The sequence below is a fragment of the Typopeltis vanoorti genome, chromosome 10 (genome assembly GCF_054136105.1).
Source record: "Typopeltis vanoorti isolate ZY-2024b chromosome 10, IOZ_Tvanoo_1.0, whole genome shotgun sequence".
Lineage (NCBI taxonomy): Eukaryota > Metazoa > Arthropoda > Arachnida > Uropygi > Thelyphonidae > Typopeltis > Typopeltis vanoorti.
This window is the reverse complement of record NC_143558.1, coordinates 68179097-68201783: the sequence shown is the minus strand read 5'-3', so window position 1 is coordinate 68201783 and position 22687 is coordinate 68179097. Positions and strand designations below refer to the sequence as shown.

Genomic DNA, 22687 nt, shown 5'->3' with positions numbered 1-22687 from the left:
TCAAATACTCTTTCGTCGTCTTTTCTCGTATTGGCAATTCTGACCACAATATAATTCATGCCTCCTCTTCTACAGATTAATCTTCTAACCAATCTTAAACTAACTTATGGCACTACAACTGTGCCCAGAGGCTCAACATCCAGGTTTATATGCTTCTTTTCCATGATCTTACTGTTTCCATTCTTCTGATTGAAACATAAACATCTTCTTTCATCATAAAACTGAAATAATCCTTATTTAAACGAGGGAATTAATTCTCTAATTCACAGTTAAATACCAACATCAATCTAAGCCCCATGATAAAAATACAGAATATGTTCAATAGCTCTAGGCAAAAACTCAAGCTTCTCATATAGTCTACACTACAGGATGAAACAACAACAACAAAAAAAAAAAAAAAAAAATCAGCTAACGCCTTTTATTCCCTTATAGGGAGTAGGCGCAGCCTTTCTACCCTATCTAGCTTTTGGAGACTGAGTGGTCAGTTCAATTTTTTTTTTCAGAATGAAACAAGGGTAAGAAAATTATCACAAACTCATGTGGGGGAAACTCTGTGATTAATCTTGATATTTCCAATTTGATCATGTCTGGCAATGAGGCTGTATTAACAAGCTCCTATCTTATGGTTATCATCATGCCTTTCGCGATTAGATTGCCAACTTTCTCCCTGATTGCTCAGTGATATCATGGAGAATTGTATCCTCTAATCAGATTTCATTATCAATGTGGTAGTACTTCAGAATTCTGTACTCTCACATTGTTCCTCCAATGCATCAGTGACATTCTCTAACTTGAAAACGTATTTATAGTTTTGATGATGGCAGTACTCCATTCGTCTTTTTCATTTGAGAAACTCTATAGTTCTCTGACTGAAGCTTCCATATTTTCTATATCCAATGTGGAAAATACATATCCCTTAACCAATTTGAGTGGAGTGAAGAAAAATTAGTGTTAAATCCTGTAATGAATCATTGGACATGTCATGTAATAGTAATACAGTACTATCAAAACCTTTATCTGGTCTCTTTCGAACTAAAGGTGAGTTAGCCATCTCATACGGAGATAGGAGGTTTTTCTCTCCCAGAACAGGCATGCTGGCCCCATGAACATATATACGACACACCAGGAGGAATAGGGCTAACCGCCTTGGTCTCAAGGCGGTCGCAGTTTCAAATCGTAATGGGCCATGCCTAATATGAACATAATGGGCCACTAGGGCCTAATATACATATAAGGAGGTATGGAAATGAAAGAGATTTTCTTCCTACAAAAGACAGACCTACAGAAGAACACATGAAAAATTCAGTCAGACTACCCTAACCCCATCTCAAAAAATAAATACAATAAAAATAATCTGATAGTGATGCCTTTTGGTAGTGAAAAACCTGGGGTTCATAACCCATCTGGAACTTGAAGCAGCTCTATAAGAGCTTTTCATATAATAAGTGAAGGTGAATTAGCAACTCATCACATCTTTTTGCAGGATTTGCCCTACTGGAAGCTTGGGTTTTCATCATACAAAATAAGCAAATAGCCAGAAGAACACATGTAATTAATACACTGGCCTCATAACCCAAGTTGCTTTGGTTGTAATTTCAAACAACACTAGATTAGTACCATGTACTATATTAGTGAATTAGTGCCATGGGCAGAAAGCTGAGGAGATAAAAAATAAATTGACAAGAAATTTAATTCTGGTTTTAATCCTTTAACCAAAGATGAACAAATAAAATTTTGCACGTGGAGAATCTTTATGACTAGGCTATTTCTATATTGTTGACTTGACATCAAATTACCTCAATATCCCATGCAAAAGTCATATTTTTTATATATGAGTAGCAAAATAGTATATCACCATATTATTAAAACTCTCCCTCATGAGAGAGCCTGTGTAGCTAAGTGGATGTGGCAGTCGCACGAAGGAAGACTTGGTTTCGAGTCTAGTCGGCGACTAGAGGAAATTTTTCTAAGCCTTTTTTCGACCAGTTCCTGAGTTAGTCGATCTCTGGCACGGGCAAGCAGGTTTTCCGTCCTGTAAACTCAAGAAAATCGACCATAAAACCCACATTATTTCAGACATTAAATATATTGTGTTAGGTTTAGGGGCTACGAGATGGCGGCACATTTGAGCCGTCTCTCTTCACTGTGTACCGCTTAATTAGTGATAGCCTTGGGCCATCTATCTCTAATTGGGTACCAGTGGAGATTGAACTGCCCACCCAGTCTCCAAAAGTTAGATAGGGCTAAATGGCCTCGCCTACTCCCCGTATACGGGAATAAAAAGGTATTAGCGGATTTTTTTTTTCCCTCATGAGAGAGAACTGTAGTAAGTTTTTTTTGCCTGGCAAGAAGTTAAATTATACCAAACAAGAAATTACTTATAATTACAGCAATATGATACACCATTTTGCTACTTGTATATATGGAAAATATGACTTATGCATTGATCTCTCAGTATCTCCATGGGTCTAGCTCCCACTGATGGAACCTAAATAAAAGTTGAAATAAGCCTAAGTAGTCACCCTTCTCACAATGCAGGGCAATATATATGTCTGAAGGGTGGGGGTATGCAGTCCTCCCCATTCAGACACATAAATTATATGAATGGTTACATCTCGTTGTACACACTCTTTGCACCACTGATGGTGATGCTGCATGTTGGTGAGAGTAATGCAGGGCTTGGATATTGTGGTCCTACTATGGAAATCCATGTGAGACTTTAAATGTTTTTGTACAGGTACACATTTGTGTTCCAGATGATGCCTCATAATTTCCCATTCAATGTGTTGGCAAGTGAATGACAGTTTTTACATATTATCCTTGTAACACTCACCAGTCACATTTGGTGAGTGGTGGGTTGTCCACTGTGGATAACACTTGCAGTTGACACCCTGCATTTCCATCTCAGTATGGTATCACTGATTGTTGACCTGAAATGGCTACCTAATTTGTCAACAATTTGCAGAACACATAGGATTGCAACATGGCATCCTATCACAATGCTTCTCTCAAACTTCATCAGCTCTCTTCTTGCAGCCATTTCACCCTGACACAGTTGCACTGACTTGGGAGCATCATATTCATCCAATTTATACAGCCTGCGAACACTTCACTTGTTACATGGTACGATACACTTTGTCATGGGAGTGTTTGTTGACTTCTTACCAAGCAGTGCATTTTAAAAATAACGTTCTCAACATCCAATGTTTCTGCCAGATCACGCATAGTTATTTAAAATATGTGCCAGCAACCCCACAGTGATTAAGAAACTTCTTTCAACAAGCATTTTTAATTTAATTTGTCAATTAAACTTAAGGAAATAATTTGTTCCTAAAGTATTATGCTGGAGAACTTTGAACACTGTAGCACAATTCTCCCTGTAAATGCATCCCTTGAATTAAGCTGGTTGACCAAGTGATTAGTGTATTTGCTCTCCAACCAACAGGCTATAGGCTCCAATCACACCATGAGTAAGAATAATGTATTTTTCAACAGAACAGATATGCAGTCCATTGATATATGGATAACTTATGATGGGTTAACTGCAAAAAATAAAACTCATTCATTTATGGAAATGTCACCATCCAATTTGCTGCCTGCTTTAACAAAGTAAACTTTAATGACCAATAGCCAATGGTAGTTCTTTCAAGAAATTGTGTTTTAATTGATTAAAAACAAAGCAAGGGTAATCAAATCCCTGTAGCTAGCCTTGAAGTGTGATGTGTCATCTTTTTTCTGGCATCTTTGTTTTGCCGAGAGAAAAATGTGAATGAATGGCAATGCCAGATTCTTTAATTCATTGAGCAAGAAAATTTTCTTCAAGGTATGGGGGAGTAGCAGCTTTATTCTATTCAATATCGTGATGTATTGGAAGTTTTGTTTGGCTATATGCTGCCCTGAAATAATTCAACACGTGTTAAAAATTGGTGTTTTCTCATATCTTATACATATTTTGTCACGTTATATTAAATTATATTGATAATTAAATTTAATTATCTAAAAGAACTTTTTTAATCTGTGAATTGTAATGTATGGTAATCTAAAACTGAAAGTTGACAAACCAAGATTTAAAAAACATTTACTGATAAAAATTTTTTGCAATCCACGAAAACGACACTTTGAGAAAGGCTGTTCTAAAGGATAAATTCTGAGATGCTATGTTCGAATTATTGCATATAAATGAACAAGAGAGGCTTTCTAGCGATTACTGTCATCTTCATCAATTAAACATTCGAAATCTTGTTTTTGTGTAATTTTAAACGAATTTTCATTTCTTGTTAAGTTGAAAAATTAGAGGCCTGCGTAGCTCAGTGGTAGTGGCACTTACATCTTAAGTGCTAGGATGTGTGAAGATAGACTTATAGCCTAGTCGCCAACTGGGATAACATTTTCTTGGCCTTTCTTCCACCAGTTCCCGAGTTAGTCTCTAGCATGGGCAAGCTGGTTTTTCTCCTGGAAACGCGAGATTTTCATAAACTCAAGCAAATCACCCGTGGAACCCACATTATTTCAGACAGTAACGTATCCTGTTAGGATTAGGTATCAAGAGATGGCAGCACTTGTTTGCTGGTCTCTTTATCGGTGGCCACTTGCTCAGTCTCCAAAAGCTAGATAGGATTTAACCACCTAACCGGCCAGGAGGTATATATATACATATGAAGTGTAGAGGAGTGTTGTCTTTTATCCATACTGATGGTGACATGGTTAAAGGCCTCACCTACTTTCTATAAGGGAATAAAAGGCATTAGCATATTATTATTTATTATATTGAAAATTAGATGTGTGACTGACATTTCTTAAGTGCACTGTAATGTATTAGAAAATTTGTATTCAATTTCTGTAACCATTTTTAAAGAAATTCCAAAAGTACTTGGGAGTATATGTTGTCATTTTTATGGAGTAAATCAGGCAAATCCAATGCTGGCTTGGTTGGCTGAGTGGTTAGCATATCTGCTCTATAGCCAAAAGACTGCTTGTTCGAATCCCTTCCATGAGCATGGATGTTTGTGATTGTCTTTCACCTTCATATGTGGGCAGTCTGAAAAGTTCTCGGCCTAACAATGAAAAAAAATTTATAATTTCAAAATTATTTTTATTTTTCAACATAATCGCACTTAAGACTAATGCATTTATTCCAGCGATGCTCCAATGCCATTATCCTGTCCCTGTAGTGGTTCCCAGTAAGATATGCAAAATACCTCACTACAGATGCAATCACCTCTTGATTCAAAGCCTGACCAGAGAGGGAAGAGTTTTAGTTTTGGGAAGAGATGGAAGTCAGAGGGAGCCAAATCTGGGAAATAGGGTGGATGTTCCAACAATTCATAGTGCAGATCCCTTAATTTTCCCATTGCTAAAACACCTTTGTGGGCAGCTGCACTGTCCTGATGACAGATGACTTTTTTTCTTTTGCAAATTGGGTCTTTTCTCACGAATTTCTTCGTCTAGTCTGGTTAAAAGATCGGAATAATATTTCCTGGTTATTGTTTTAACCTTTTCAAGATAATTAATAAACAAAATGCCTTCAGAATCCCAAAACACTGATGCCATGATCTTTCCTGCTGATGGAACAGATTTTGTCTTCTTTGGCGCTGAACAACCGGCTTCTGTCCACTTTTTCACTGCTGTTTGGATCCTGGTGTGTAATGTAATGGTGAATCCAAGTCTCATCCATAGTAATAAATCGAAGCACAAAATCAGTTTTATTCTTGTTAAAATGCTCCAAGCACTATGAGCAAGCATGGTGCCCATCTTGCACAAAGCTTTTTCATTTGTAATTCTTGATGCAAAATATATCCTACACATTCTTTTGAAATTCCTATAGCCTGAGCAATTTCACGCACTTTGGCTCGCCAGTCATCCAATACCATATCTTGCACTTGATCAATGATTTCTGGTGTTGTTACACTTTTTTGGACATCCTTCACGTGGATTATCTTCAAGGCTGGTACGGCCAGGTTTAAACTCGGTAACCCATTTCTTAATTATCGAAAACGAAAAAGAAGACTGCATGATACTCAATTTCATTTCAAGGGATACAGACAACACTTGCTTCAAAGAGCTATATAAAACAAACTACTTGATAGAATGACTTGCAATTTTACATGGATGCTTCTGACAGATGTACCAACTTAGAAAAAAATCGTGCCGATAATGTTACCATCTATGATCGAGGCTGAGAACTTTTCAGACCACCTTCGTATATACATACACTCCCAAGACAGAGTGGATCACTATGGGAGAAGACCCAACTAATTAATCAGTGGAGCCTGCACCGAGCGGGATGTAATGCTAGAAAAAAGAAGAAATCAGCTAACTCCAATCAACTACCTCTCCGTTTTTCAAAATGCATTAGAAAAATTTGACAAATGTTTGTGAACTGGGGAAATTATGTTAGGTGAAGATGCTTTTTTAACTAATCAGTCTGAAAATACACTATAATTAATGGCCAGAAATACTGGTGTGAAATATTTTTATCTTCTAATTATCAATGTCATGTTGTACCATCATTCTATATTTTGGTTTAACCAATAAGAATACAATTTGGTCAGCTAAATCCCAAATTGCCAGCCCATCCTCGTCCATTCAGTATCCAAGTAGATACCCAACAGGGTGCACCACGAGAAGGTGAGGATTGGACATTAGGTCAGAAGCCCTGGTCGGTTCTCCGCATTCCTTTAAATGCTATGTGGAGGTCTTCTCTCAGTTATACAGCTTTGACCCTTAAGCACCCCCTAGCAAAACAAGTGTTCTCTGGCAGGTTGGCAGCAAAACGACCCAGAGGAAAACCAAGATATAGGTGGATTGATACGGTACAAAGTGCTTTAGATGATAGAAATATAAGATCTGATAATGTTGGAGTCTTGACAAGTAACAGAATGATTTGGAGGAATATTGTAGATAGGAAATTAATAATGATGTAATTTTTTCATGTAGTACTATCATATCCTGTACACTCCCTGAGGGTACATGGTAGGAATTTGATGATGATGATGAATTATCAATTCATCAATTCACCATCTTTGAATTATCAATTCATCATCTTTGAGCAGAAGTTTCTATTTCCTTTACAATCTCTTCCATCTCATGCTTCGCTTTTTGTCCGTCAGTAGGTGCAGTCGATATGAATATAGAATATGTACTGGTAATGGACAAAAAATTGAAACAATGACACTTTTCGATCAATATGGCGTTAGTCCACCATGAGCATCTAGTACAGATTGTATTCTTTGAGGGAAAGGATGTCAGTTCTTGGAACTCAACAGGAGGATTTTTACACTACTCATCTGACAGAAACTGGATCAATTCGCCTTTGTTCTTTGGAGGTGGGAAACCTTTCCAGAGAGCTCACTCCAAAATGTCCCCAGTTCTTGGAACTCAACAGGAGGATTTTTACACCACTCATCCGACAGAAACTGGATCAATTCGCCTTTGTTCTTTGGAGGTGGGAAACCTTTCCAGAGAGCTCACTCCAAAATGTCCCATTAAAATTCTATTGAATTTAAGTCTGGCGATTGGGATGGACAGGGCACACGGATATCTCAACAGTTCTTCAAGATATCCATGTACTTGAATGGAGCTGACTTGCAAGCTGACCTGCCATGGTGCGTCGATTACATTTTGCTGTTATGACCAAAAATCTGTCTTCATCCTTCATGATAGAGTGAGAACGACCTGTAAGCAAACGTCTGGAACACATTCCACTGATTTGAAACGCTGCCCAGAGCCTGGATATAACGCTATGTGAAATTCCAAACTTTGGCAATATCAGTAATTCTGTGGCCTTTGGACTGGAATCAAGCTTTCTAATAATTCATCCCTACGTGAAATCATCTGGATGATGTCTTTGAGACATTACAAGACATCCAATTTTGCAACTTTATTCCTTCACTAAGAAAGCTTACTTCACACACAATTGCTTAGCGCAGGCCTTTGAGGCCCTAGGCACAATTTTGTTACAAGGCTCTTTATGTAAAAGTGTTTTTTATATTAAAAAGACAATAAAATCCTTAAATAATAACCATTTTTTTCTTTATTTATAATTATTTATTTAATTTGTCTAGCTAGTATTATAACTTACAATGTTACCTTTCGTGCTTTTAAATCTGCAAATCGATTGATAATGTTATCATAATTTAACATATTAACTATATCATTTTCTATAAATATTATAGATAAATCATTTAAATGTGTCTGCTCCTATTTCTTAAATAATATAATCAATATAAACATTCACTAAATTTTTAGAGGCATATTATCTTTTTGCTATGTAATTTTTGAGGGCCCTCAAGACGACAAGGCCCTAGGCATGCGCCTATTGGGTAATCCGCCACTGCCTCCAGTCAGAGTAGAGGAGATCTCATAACAGAATGAAATTCATCTCCCACTTAAAGACAATCACAAACGTCAATGACCATAGTAAGACAAAACCGTAGCCTGTTGGTTGGAGAGCGGATGATAACCTCTCGGCCAATTAGGTTGGCAATACTTCAAAATTACGTATATTTATACCAATTACACATATGCACAACTTCCAATGTTTTCTTACTGATGTCTCTGATTGATGGCCTGGCAGCTTCATGTATCTCAGGTCGCAACACAGAAGGAAATTGCAAGGGATAGTAACAACTGGTACTCCAACTGGCTCCTATACTAGCAGGGTCAAATACTTCTGCTTAACCAGCACCTTCCCTAGGTATCCTGTTTGTCATTCCTCTCTGCGACTAATGTTCCTTGAAGTGCTTGGAGGGACAGCTAACTCCTTTACTTAAATTAGCTGAACCTAGCAGTTTGTATCTGAGCACACTTCGTCTTATTAGTAATCATTCTGCATGCTCTCAAAAAGTGTTAGTTTCATCAGGAAAAAGAAGATAGCGTTAAAAAATAACAAACCGAAGCAAATGATAACCCGGATGAGACACTTGGACAGCAGGTGTAAATTGGAATAGTCCAGTCAAACCGAAACATATGGTCACCCTACCTATGAGGCATGGGGAACTCTCAAACGGCTAATTCCATACATGAAAGAAGAACTGCTTGTCACAGGACTTTGAATATAGTCATGTCGCAAAGAAGTGCTATGAGTATTTCAAGGACTGAGGCTGCGTTCACTGTAGGTTGTAGATTCAAAGCGTTTTTGACTTTGAAGTGCATAACTACAGTTTTCTCCTTAAGTAGGCTGTTATGCTGAAGTTGGTAGAAAGGCCAACAGCAGAAGAAAAGATGAATTCAGTGGTCTGTTTAAGTAGTGTCGACCTTGGTGTTAATTGTTGAGAAAGAACAGGATAGAAATATAATTCTCCTCTAATCAACCGACACTATGCCTCAGTCTCCACTATGAACAATATTATAATACTGAGGCATGAGCCATTTTTTTCCCATTTTATATTGATCCACACAATATAGACACAAGACCTAAAACCCAACAGTGCCTTCTGTAAAGAAGGAGGGAATCTATTAGCAAGTTTCTAGAAAAGTTGGAATTATACTTACCAGGAAATCCAGTAATGAATGAAGAAAATGGGAAGTTAGCTCGATATGTTTGGAGTTGGATTGTGTACTGAAGTTGATCAGTGGTAGCTCTATTTCTTGTATGCTTTCAAAGGATGGTAGCAACCAGAAAAGTGGCGGCCGGTGAAAATTTTAAGTGGGGATGCTGCATATACAAAATAATTCATTTATTCCTAATCAGTAACCAATTTATTAATAAGTAAATTTACATATTACAAATATTGCTTTATTAAAAATATTTCATCCTTGTAAAAGTTTCGTATCTCACAGAAATAACGCGCGCAAGCATACAATTTATCTGTAGCGACATTGCAGTGTTGTGCAGATAAATTGACCTAATGCAGTTGATCAATAGGTCAATATATCTAACGTTAGATCTATTAATTTATAGATCAAATGCAGTGTCGGTTTCAACTTCTGACACTGCATTAGATCGCAGTGCATTTGTTTCGTGTAACGATAATTTTTCATATAACGATAATTGCGAAAATATAATTCTTTTCATATTTTGAACAGTGACACTCGTCATAATTCAGCCTTGTATTTATAATAAATAAATAATTATATGTTAATTTAACAAAATAAAATAAGATTTACCAAAAATATTTCACCCTCACCATGAACACACACACCAATAATAAAAGTTTCGTATCTCCCAGACAGAAACGAAGTGAGGCTATGGCCAATGTGGCCCCAGCCAAAGGCGCTAATTTTACATAGGTGCAAAAATTGAGATTTTTAAAGTTTTTTTTTTTAGAACGGTGCAATTTTCTTTCCTGGACATAGGTCCCAAAATTCCTCACGTCTCTGCTCCCAGAAATAATGCACGCATGCATACAATTTATTTGTAATGACAAACTTGATTGTATGATCATTGCAAACGAATATTGGCGAGTCTAGCCAGAACTGACCAAACGTGATAATTCCAACACTTCGTTAGATCAGAGTACATTTGTTTCGTAATCTAAAGCATTAAACGAACAATTCCAATTATTAACTATTCAATCAATGTCGAAACATAAGCTGTAACGTGTTGTAGTGCATTTATATAATGTTGTAATCATTGATATTATTTATACACACAAACCTAATTTAATTTTTTTTTTTCCTTGGGGATGCTGCAGTGTCATAGTGCTTATGTACAAGCCACCACTGGTACAATCATTTTGCTGATGAGGTCACTAGAACAGAAGCATTAAGAGCATTAACGCATCTGTTGAGACTAATATTATTATTACTACTACTATTGTAACTACTATATTTGCCAGTGCTTATGTACAAGCCACCACTGAACCAGAAGGAATGGTAGTGACCAGTTTCTTGGGGCAATACCCATGAGAGTACCAATAAAGACATAACACAGAACAAAGCGCATATGACTGTAGAGTGTCTGTGATAAACTCATCAGGCTGGTTTTTCTCCCCTATTTACAATCAAGAATTTTTAGCATAGTTTTGGATACACAAAAACAAACAATATTCTATAGTTGGTAGGATTTGGGAATATAAAGCACTTGGAGCGAGAATAAGAGAAGTGGTATTAATAGCGAAGAAGTATACCACGTTTTTTTTTTTTTTTTTTTTTTTTTTTTTTGGCACATGGGGAAATAATGGATGTGATATATTCGTGCTAGAATAGATTAGATGTGAAAATCAACCCAAGAAGAGAAAATTGATCTTGAATGGACATCAGAGAGAGAGAGTAAAGTAAGATCTTTCTTCAGGGTAATAGGGTGGGGTAGTGATCTGGTCTATACCAAGTGAGGTATGGAGGCTCGCCATCTCCATACAGGAGCAGCTAACTCATTCTCAGTTGAAGAGTATAAATGTTCCCTGCTTCTAGATAGGAGTTGAGCCAAGATCTTAGATCCTCCCATCTAAAAGACACATTATTATAACTGTATTTGTGGAGGAAGCACACTTGTTATTATCAATGTCTTTCTTAATACCAATCTTCAGCACTCAAACTGTAGATTTTCATAGTTATAGTATATTTGACATGCATATCATGCATTATAGGAAAGTTTATTTGTATTTTCAGAAGAACAAATTCGAAAAGAAATCTCACTCTTTTTTTTTTTTAATTCAGGTAACTCAGAATAGGGAACAAAAAGTTTAGTATAAGCAGTGGTGAAGACTGCACCATAATCCAAAAGAAGCTATCACTGAATTTTACTTGTGGGAAAAAAAGAAACATTCAAGTAAAATAATAGTTTTATGCAAAAAAGCATAAAAATTACATAACAACTGGCAAGAAATAAAGATTTTTTATTTTCTCTGATAACTGTCTACATAATTTTATTTACATCTTCCCTTTACTATTTTCTAAAGCCCATTTTGCAGCTAGCACTGTATTATTTATTAACATAGCTACTGTCATAGGTCCAACGCCACCGGGTACAGGAGTGATGTATGAAGCAACTTTTTTCACTTCTTCAAAGTCAACATCACCTACTAGTCTTGATCCAGAGGCTTTAGTTTTATCTGTTAAAAATTAAATTAAATAAACACTGGTGCCACATAAAATCAAACAGATGTGCTAAATAAAACTCAAGTGATATATATATATTTACTCAATCAATGTCTAATAGGAAATAAACTTTTTTTTTTTTTTAAATAAGAATTACTAGAATATTATCAATGGCATGCTTTAAAATAACTGTTTATTAAAACATATAATGCAAATCCTCATTTGTAAAAATGCACTTATATGGGGAGTATTTTTCAGGCAACGGTCAACAAAATGTCACCTTTTGTTATAACACACCAATCATATGAAAGTATTGATAGCATATTTATAACTAATGTCCCCTCCTGTGCCATATGACCCCACTTTTTATGATGTGAACAGAATCTAACAAATTTCAAATAATATATTTCTTGGAAATAACATGCATTATCTAAAGAAAAACAAAACTTTTAAATGGCATTAAATTGCATATTACACACTAAAGGGAAAAAATTGAATATTTAAGTCATAAGAACCAAAGCCCTTAGAAAAGGAAAGTTTGAAGTATTTTAAAAAAACTAAATTCATCTAATATCGATATATCATAACCTGCTCTAGCAATGTTCATTTAATAATCACCATTCAAAAAAAAAATCTATCTCCCAAAACCTTTATATAGCTTTTGGTTTTTGTGAATGTGTGTGGGCTCAAATATGAAGATATAAAAAGGTTACATGCTACTCGAGTAATATTCCAGCTATTTAAAGTAGCATTATTTATTTATAGTTTATAAAAGGAGAAATAAAACTAAACATGAGAATTATAGAGGAATTTCCTTTGTGAGTATTCCAGGCAAGAAGATGCAAGCATATTGGAGAAAAATCATGGAAAGGAAACTTGAAAAGAGCAAGCTGGGTTCATGCCAAACAGAGACTGTCATGATCAGATTTTCACTTTAAGCTAAACAGCTCAGAAATCATATAACAAGGATCTGAATCTAAGTTTTGTAGATATGGAAAAAGCATATGAAAAGGGAACAAGAGAAAAGTTATTCAAAACGCTACAATTATATGGTAAATGAACACTGCACTGAGCAATACACAGTCTATATTTAAGTTGCAAGTCAGTTAGAATTAATGAAAGTACAAGAAGATGATTTGATGTAAAATCAGGTGTGAGACAGGGGATGCATGTTATTATCTATAATGTTATTCATCATCCACATGGATCATGTTAAGAAGGAAAGATGCATTAGGCCTGATATCAAAATAGTAGAAATTTAACTCAGTTGTTTACTTTATGTAGATGATGTCATACTCCTAAACAAATCCAGTAGAAATCCACAGAATTTCCTAACTAAATTGAACAGCACCTCTAATAAATTCAGTATGAAAATCACCAATAAAAAGACAAAGACTATGAAATTAGGCAGAAATACTGAAAACATCAACTGATCCTGAATGAAAAACCTATAGAATAAGTAAAACATTTCAGCTACCTAAACAGAATTTTTTAGTGAAGATGGCAAATTAAACATGGAAATTAACAGAATTAATATAGTCGGTAGCAAGGTTTGAAGTAAACCAAATAGTCTAAACACTAAACTAGCTGGATAGAAAACAATGTTCAAACCAATTTTAACAAAACAAGAAAATTTTTTTTTTTGCCAGGGTGCTTAAGGGTCAAAGCTGTATAACTGAGAGGAGACCTCCACATAGCCTTTAAAGGACTGCGGAGAACTGACCAGGGCTTCTGACCTAATGTCCAATCCTCACCTTCTTGTGGTGCACCCTGTTGGGTATCTACCTGGATACTGAACGAACGAGGATGGACTGGCAATTTGGGATTTAGCCGGCCAAATTGTATTCTTATTGGCTTAAACCAATATAGAAAATGATAGTGCAACATGACAAAATTTCATGCCGGGTGGGGCGTCACCCAGTTAAACAAAGTCCCCATTGTTATCGCCAGGGAACCAGGACGAACAGCGAAAAGCCAGCTACTGGAATAAATCTAAAAGCACACACACCCCAACTCAACATCCCCAGAGTTAAAGATCGATACTATCAACATAAGAAACCTGAATGGCAAAGAAATGGAGCTAGCTGAAGAATTAGATAAGTACCAGATCGACATAATAGGGGTGACTGAAACAAAAAAGACAAAAACTGGTGAGATCTTTCTGACCAATAAATACAAAATGTTATATTCAGGAAATGACAATCAAGGAAAAAGAAGAAGTAGCCATAGTATTCAACACAAAATACGAGGCTAATCTTCTTGGATGGCAGGCAGTCCCAAGTAGTGATGTAGGCAAATATCAGAATGGGGAACTGGACAATGAGACTTATTTGTCCTATGAGACTAAAGTACATACTAAAGTAGAAGTGGAGAAATTTTTTGATGCTTTAGAAAACACAACTGACACAATGAAAAAGGAAAACTTGGTCCTTGGATCAACTTTTTGGTCCTTGTTGGTCCAAATAGCAGAGTAGGAAATGATTGTCAGTCATACAAAAATATTTTGGGAAAATTTGGAGAAAAGAGCAAAGCTAATAATAATGGCAAATACTGTTGGATTTCTGCTCAGGACATGGACTGGTTATTGCTAGCACATTGCCATCATCATCATCATCAAATTCCTGCCATGTACCCTCAAGGGGTGTACAGGATATGATAGTACTGGAACAAATCTGAAAACACACCACAACTCAACATCTCCAGGGTTAAAGATCGGTACTACCAACATAGGAAGATTGAATGGCAAAGAAATGGAGCTAGCTGAGGAATTAGATAAGTGCCAGATCGACATAATAGGGGTGACTGAAACAAAAAAGACAAAAACTGGTGAGATCTTTCGGAGCAATAAATACAAAATGTTATATTCAGGTAATGACAATCAAGGAAAAAAAGGAGTAGCCATAGTATTAAACACAAAATCAAAGGCTAATCTTCTTGAATGGTAGTCAGTCTCAAGTAGAGTAATGTGGGCAAATATGTGAATGGGGAACTGGACAAGGTTCTACTAAGGTAGAAGTGGAGGAATTTTTTGAGGCTCTAGAGAAAGCTACTGACAAAATGAAAAAGGAAAAGTTGGTCCTTGTTGGGGATCTAAATAGCAGAGTAGGAAGTGATTGTCATCATCATCATCATCATCAAATTTTTGGCATGTACCCTCGAGGGGTGTACAGGATATGATAGTACTACATGAAAAAAATTACATCATTATTAATAAGTAATTATTAATATATATATTAATATATTTTCCCAAAACATACAAAAATGTTTTGGGAAAATTTGGAGAAAAGAGCAAAGCTAATAATAATGGCAAATATCTGTTGGATTTCTGCTCAGGACATGGACTGGTTATTACTAACACCATGTTCCAACATAAATTCACATGGAGAGAAGAGGCAAGGAATAAGAAAAGTCTCGTTGACTATGTTATTGTTGATAGTGATGTTTTCTCCCTGGTGCAGGACACCAGAGTGTACGGAGGATTTGAAATTGGAGGCGATCATGAGTTAGTCTCGAGCAGGATAAAATTGAATTTCATATTGAAAAGAATAACATATAAGAAAGTTTTAAAGCAAATAAAAGTTGTGCAGCTCTCAGATGTGAACTGTAGACTAAAATACATAAAGATTATTGAAGAAAAAATGAAAGAGTTTGAGAACAGGAATCAAACCTTGGAGATTCAGTGGCAAGCCTGGAAGAAAACCCTGATTGATTCAGCCAGAGAGGCATGTGGTGAGGTTGTCTGCAAGGATAGAAAAATTAGAACTCCATGGTGGACACAGGAAGTTAAAGAGGAAGTGAAGGAAAAGAAGAAAGCACATCAAAAGTTCCTGGCAAATAAGTCAGCTTGTGCTCTTAGAGAATACAGAGACAAATGTAAGAAAGCCAAACACTGTGCAAAACTAGCTAAACAAAAGTCATGGGAGGACTTTGGCAAGAACATAGAAAATAAATATTAAGATGGCAAAATATTCTGGAGGTTTGAAGAAGCTTAGAAATGGAGGAAAGACTTGTAAAAGGAGTTAGAGATGATAAAGGCGACATGAAAACATGGGAAAAAGATATCCTTGAAGTATGGAGTAATTACTTCGAAAAATTGCTAAATGAAACAAGCAGCGATAGCACAGTGGTAAAAAACACTCAACAGGCACATAGTCAGGAATACATATACATACTTGAAGTAGAAAAAGCCATCAAAGGCTTGAAATGTGGAAAGGCAGCAGGAATAGATGATATTTGAACAGAAATGCTGAAGTATGGTGGTATAAGAGTCTTACAGTCGCTGCACTGTATAGTTCAGAAAGCCTAAACAGGGGGATGATTTCCTGATGATTGGAGTAGAACTCTCATAGTATCCATATATAAAAAAGGGAAATAAAACTGAATGTGAGAATTACAGAGGTATTTCCCTACTGAGTGTTCCTGGCAAGACCTAATCAAGTATACTTGAGAAACGGTTGAGAAGACTTGTGGAAGAAAAGTATGGTGAAGAACAACTGGATTCACACCAAATAGAGGCTCTCAGGATCAGATCTTCACTTTACGACAAATAGTCGAGAAAGCATGAGAATATAACAAAGATCTGTATTTAAGTTTTGTCGATGATTTGGAAAAGGCATATGACAAGGTGCCAAGAGAGAAGCTATTCAAGATGCTACAGTTATATGGTGTCAATGGGACATTATATCAAGCAATACTTAGTCTTTATTTGAGTTGTAAGTCAGCAGTTAGAATTGAAGGAAGTACAGGAAGACGGTTTAGTGTTAAATCTGGTGTGAGACAGATGTACATTATTCCCTCTGTTATTCATTATCTATATGGATCACATTATGAAGTAAAGTGGTATTAAACATGATATCAGAATTGGAGATGTTAATGTCAGCTCTTTGCTTTATGCGGACAATGTTATACTTCTAAATAAATCCACTACAAGTTTGCAATATTCCCTGACTAAATTGAATAGCTGTTATAATAGATATGGTATGAAGGTCAGCATTAAAAAGACAAAGACAATGAAAATAGGTAGAATTGTTGAAAATGTCAACCGTGTTGTGTACGGGGAACCTGTGGAACAAGTAAAACATTTCAGATACTTAGGCACGATTTTTACTGAAGATGGTAAATTAAATATGGAAATAGACAACAGAATGAACAAAGCTGGTATGGTAGGCAGTCAATTGAATAAATTCGTATGGAATAAGAGAGAAATTAGTCGGAACACTAAATTAAATGTTCAAGCCAATTTTAACTTATGGATCCGAGAGCTGGATTAGAAGTAAAACACTTGACCAAAGACTAGAGACTGCAGATATTGAGAGTCCTGAGAAAGATTATAGGTGTGAACAGGTGGCATCAATGGCAATATCATATTAAAAACGAGGACATTAGGAAAGAAGTTGACATTGTCAGCATCCAGGAATGCGTTAGCTGAGCTAATCTCAGGTGGTATGGTCACTTGTTTTGCTAATCTTTCCTCGCCCACAGAATGGGCGAGGAAAGATTAGCAAAACAAGTGTTCTCTGCCAGGTTGGCAGGAAACTGACCCAGAGGAAGACCAAGATATAGGTGGATTGATACGGTACAAAGTGCCTTAGACGATATAAATATAAGATGTGATAATGTTGGAGTTTTGACAAGTAACAGACTGATTTTGAAGAAAATTGTAGATAGGCAGTTAGTAATGATGTAAATTTTTCATGTAGTACTATCATATCCTGTACACCCTTTGAGGGTACATGTCACTAATTTGATGATGATGAATTTTTTGCCAGGATGGCAGAAAATTAATTCAGGAAAAAGAAGATTAAGATCAAGGAAGATTGATATTGTAAGAAGTGTCTTAGAAGACTGAAAATCATAAATATGAATCTAAGACAAAAAAGTATTTCAGTAACACCTGTTATGCCAACCTGATGCATCTCTAATTACTCTGCCAGTCCCACTTCTTTTTTTTCTGATTATGGTTTGAAATTTTATCCAGTACCTGACTTTTCATTGTTTGCTCTCATTATCTGATGAAAACAGCTGGACCTTGTTTAACCAAGTGATGTCCCACCCAGCATGAAATTATACTGTAACATCATTTTGTTTTGGTTAAAGGCAATAAGAATACAATTTAATACACTACACTCCAAATTGCCAGCCCATCCTCATTTATACAGTTAAATCAGATACCTACTACTGGGGGTGCACTACAGGAAAGTGAGGACTGGACATTAGGTCACAATTCCTGGTGAGTTTTTCCACATTCCTTAAAAATCTCTATGGAGGTCTCTTCCCAATTACATAGCTTTGATCCTTAAGCATTTGCTTTAGGACATTGTATTATAAAATTCATTTCTTTTAGGGAAAAATAAACTGTAAAAAAAAAAAAGATCTAAAAATTCTAAACTAAATATAAAGTTTAAAAAAACATTCCTACCAGGAATGGAATTTATGCCACAATCTATTACAACAGCTCCAGGTTTGACCCAGTCACCTTTCACCATCTGTGCTCGTCCAATTCCAACAACTAGAATGTCAGCTTCTCTTGTCTGAAAAAAAAATATACACAATAGAGGAGCTATATGTCAGGACAATCGAATCAGTATACACTAGTGCCACAGCAGTAATTCATTTCAATGGAAACATCTCTACTGTGGAAATACAGAGAGGTATAAGAAAAGGTTAACCAATATCTCCAAAATTATTCACAGTGGGCCTAGAAGAAATATTCAAACTTCTTGATAGGGAAGGGAAAAGTCTGAAGATAAATGGAAGATATTTAAGACGTTTACACTTTGCAGATGACATAGTTATCTTTATTTCAACTGTGCATGAATTAGATTCATATCTATAAACTCCAAATTGCTAGGAAAAACAGCTGGTCAAAGATAAACCTAAAGAAGACTCAAGTTATGTTCAAATAGCTATGTCCAACCAAAGATAATAAAAATCAATAATGATGGAATTAAACAAACAGATCATTATATATACTTAGGACAACAGATATCAATGGAACAAAATTAAAAGATGCATGATGCTTGGGTGGAAGGCATTTAGAAAATTACATTCGATATTCTCGATATTCAAAAGCCAACTACCATTAAGCCAGAAGAGAAAAGTTTTGAACTTATGTATTCTTCCTATATTGGCATATGGCTGTGAAACATGGACACTAAATGCAAAGGAAATTCAAAAATTAAGAACAACACAATTTAATATGGAAAGAAGTATGCTTGGTATCACAAGATTAGATCACAAAAGGAATATGTGGATAAGAAATCAAACTAAAGTACTGACATCATAGGAAGAGTGAAATATTTGAAGTGGCAATGCGCTGGGCATATTGCTCAAAGACAAGATCAAAGATAGACAAAAGAAGTACTGGATTGGATTCCATGAGAGAAAAAAACAACTACAACATCGACCTAAATCATGGTGGATTGATGATATCATCAGATTTGCAGGAGTAACATGGGAAAGGAGTGCCATGGACAGACAGTTTTGGAGTAATCTTGGAAAGGCCTTCACCTGGAGTGGATCAACAATGGCTGATGATCAGGATACATACATATATATGTATGTATACATACATATATATTTATACATTTTAAGATTTATGTACGTATATATTTATGTAATTAACAGTAAAAATTTTATTATCTCCTGCTAATCCCTAAATGACCGAGTCCAACTTCTGAGAGCTGGATGCGATTGACCAACCTCTCTGAATTATGATACAGTGTAGCTGAAAATTTCTGTATTTCCTGATTTAAGCTTTTCTGACCAAATATTACATACCCTGGTTAGCCCCCCCCCCCCTTTAATTTTCTAATGAATTTATCCAATACCTTAATTCCAGTAGTACACTCATGATATATTCATCTAATATATTTTATATTAATATTTTATTGCCGATTATCTCATTTGCAACCTAAAGAAAAAGTTAACATAAGAATATACAATAAACACTCACTATAGAGAACCCTAGGGACTAGACATATAGTTTGTTATAGTGTGTCATTGTAGTTAAATTCAGGATAAAAATACTGTCCACTCAATTCCCATGAAACAAAAAATATGGCAGAAATGAGAACAACAAATCCCTGAGAAATCAAGCAATGAAAAAAAAAAAAAAAAAAAGAAAAAGAAGAAGTAAATCCTACACTGATGATAGAACAATACAATAAAACACAAAATTATACCACAAAAAAAGCACAATCGCAAACAATAATGAGACATAAGAAAGAACTAGGAGAGTATGAAAATCCAGAATAATATTTAAATTTCAAAATGTTGTTATCATAATCATCATCAAGGGGTGAAAGGATACTATGAAAATACCATGCGATTAAAGGCTACATTATTACTAATCTCTTATCAACAATAGGAGATTAGTAATAATGTAACTAGATTGGTTAGTGTTAAGTTCTCTGATGCTACAAACAGATCCAGCACTCTCGAACCTTGTGTCCTGTTCATTAGATGCTGCCTCAGTTAATTATCACTCAGCAGCTGTATAAATTCAATTTTCTTCCCTGCTTGTCATCCTAATACTGTTGTATCTAACATTTTAGTCTTCTAAGGTATTTCCAAATAAGTCACTCCAATACTGTTGTATCTAACAATTTAGTCTTCTAAGGTACTTCTGATTAAACCAATCCACCTAGATCACGCTGTGATTTGAGTCTTTCTTCCTACTATCAAACATCTGTTTTACTAACCTTTCCTTTTACATTCCATTTGAGGGAGCACACACCTTAGTAATTAATATATTAATTACTTTGTATAGATTGATAAGTTAAGCATATCAGTAAACAACTGAATATTTCCTATATCATTGATATACAAATAAAACAACAGAGAATCAAGTACTAAGACCTGAAGTACACCACTGGTTACCTGTCTTCTCCTGGATTCAATTCCTCCATAAAATACTCCTTGATATCTGTTCATCAGCCACCCTCTAATCCAAATCACCAGATTCACATCAATTCCCATTTGCTTCAATTTATGATCGAGTTCTATGTGACATCTTGTCAAATGTCTTTGCAAAGTCTAGCAATGTCCTTGGGTAGCTATTCCAATCCAATTCCATTGTCACTTTTATTATAAAAAGTAAATAAATTACCAAGGCAAGACCTACCCTTCACAAAACCATGTTGTCCCTTATAGTGTATCACACTCCTATCCACCCAGTCTCGAATTCTGTCACCAATTTATCCAATGCGTCCGCGCGGTTAGCCTAGTGGCTATGCGCTTTGCAACCATATCCCTGGGGAAGGAGTGTCCTAGGTTCGATTCCCGCCTGAGACGTGAGGAGCTGAAGGATCTTCCTCAGCCATAGCCAAGTTAGCCAGTCTTGGGCGTGGACAGCAGGGTTTTTTCCCCAGTTTATTCTGGGGTTTTTCATCCCGCAAAGCAGGCAAACTGGCCTTGAGAACTCAACACTACAGGCCATAGGATACACTGGGGCATAAGGCTGACCACCTTATCCTGTAAATGGAGTGAGGTCCAATGATCAATGGACCCTCGACACCGCAAGGTAAAAGCGGGTATAAGGAAGATGATGATGATTTATCCAATACCTTAACCACCACTCCCGAGATACTGATTGAGCTATAATTTGCTATTTTTATCTTGGAGCCTCCTTTATGCAATGGGACAATTTTGCCTTCTTTCCACACAACTGGCACATTCCCAGTACTGAGGTTTAAATTAAACAGCTTGAATAGAGGAGCTGGTAATTCCCTTGCTTGTTCTCATAATACATGGGCTGATATCTAATCCCATGACTGTTCATATTGTGGTTCTACAATATTTTATGCAACCTTATTTCTTCAACCTCTGTTCTCCTATCAGTCAATGTCACCACCTAGTTGGCACACCCCTGCAAAATATGCAGTTATTCAACTATTTCATTTGGTTCTGTTACTTCCCTACAATCAGCATTTTTTAAGGTCATCCTTTCATTGTCATTCATCCTTTTACTTGCCACACAGTGAAAGAATGCTTTAGCCTCATCAGCCAGCTTTCTCTCATAATCAGCTTTGGCATTCCTTACTATATAGGGCCCTCTTCTTGCCTGTGTCTTATACTGCTCATGGACATTCTGATCATCTTTTTTTTTTTTTTTATATTCTCTCCATAACTTTTCTTTTTCTGCAACTCTTGCCTAATGATGCTATTCATCCATCTAACTCCTACCTGATTTATCCTTCAGATACTGCTTTCTTCAAACACCACTTGACCACCTTCCAGGAACCACAAACATCTCTCCCATCCAAATTCTTATGTTATGGTTGCCAAAAGTTGACTCCTTAGCTTGCCATAATCACCTACTTTGCAATTCCACATATATCCCTTCTTCACAGAAAATTCTGTCTGGCAAATTCCCAGGTTTAAATGATCACTTTCTCCAAGCTGAGGCAGCGTAACTAGATTGGTTAGTGTTAAGTTCTCTGATGCTACAAACAGATCCAGCACTCTCGAACCTTGTGTCCTGTTCATTACATGCTGCGTCAGTTAATTATCACTCAGCAGCTGTATAAATTCAATTTTCTTCCCTGCCTGTGACCATTCCTCCTCCCAATCTATGTCTCCATAGTTGAAATCTCCCATAATAATTACTCAACCTATACTCATCATGCTTATTTGAAATACATTTATACATTTATCATATCCTTGCAAATAAGCATCCTTTATACACTATCGATTATAGACGCAACCA

General features: G+C 36.0%; 1 protein-coding gene across 1 annotated transcript in view; it reads right to left on the bottom strand.

Moving 5' to 3' along the window:
* The window catches only part of pug (pug C-1-tetrahydrofolate synthase, cytoplasmic), a 426201-nt gene that overhangs the window by 309571 nt on the left and 93943 nt on the right, over nucleotides 1–22687 (bottom strand). Inside the window, exons 8-9 of the mRNA XM_090399374.1 lie at nucleotides 18398–18509; nucleotides 11829–11993 (exon numbers count right to left, since the gene is read on the bottom strand). Coding sequence (XP_090255500.1) covers nucleotides 11829–11993; nucleotides 18398–18509 — 277 coding nt within the window. The remainder of the gene's footprint in view (nucleotides 1–11828; nucleotides 11994–18397; nucleotides 18510–22687) is intronic.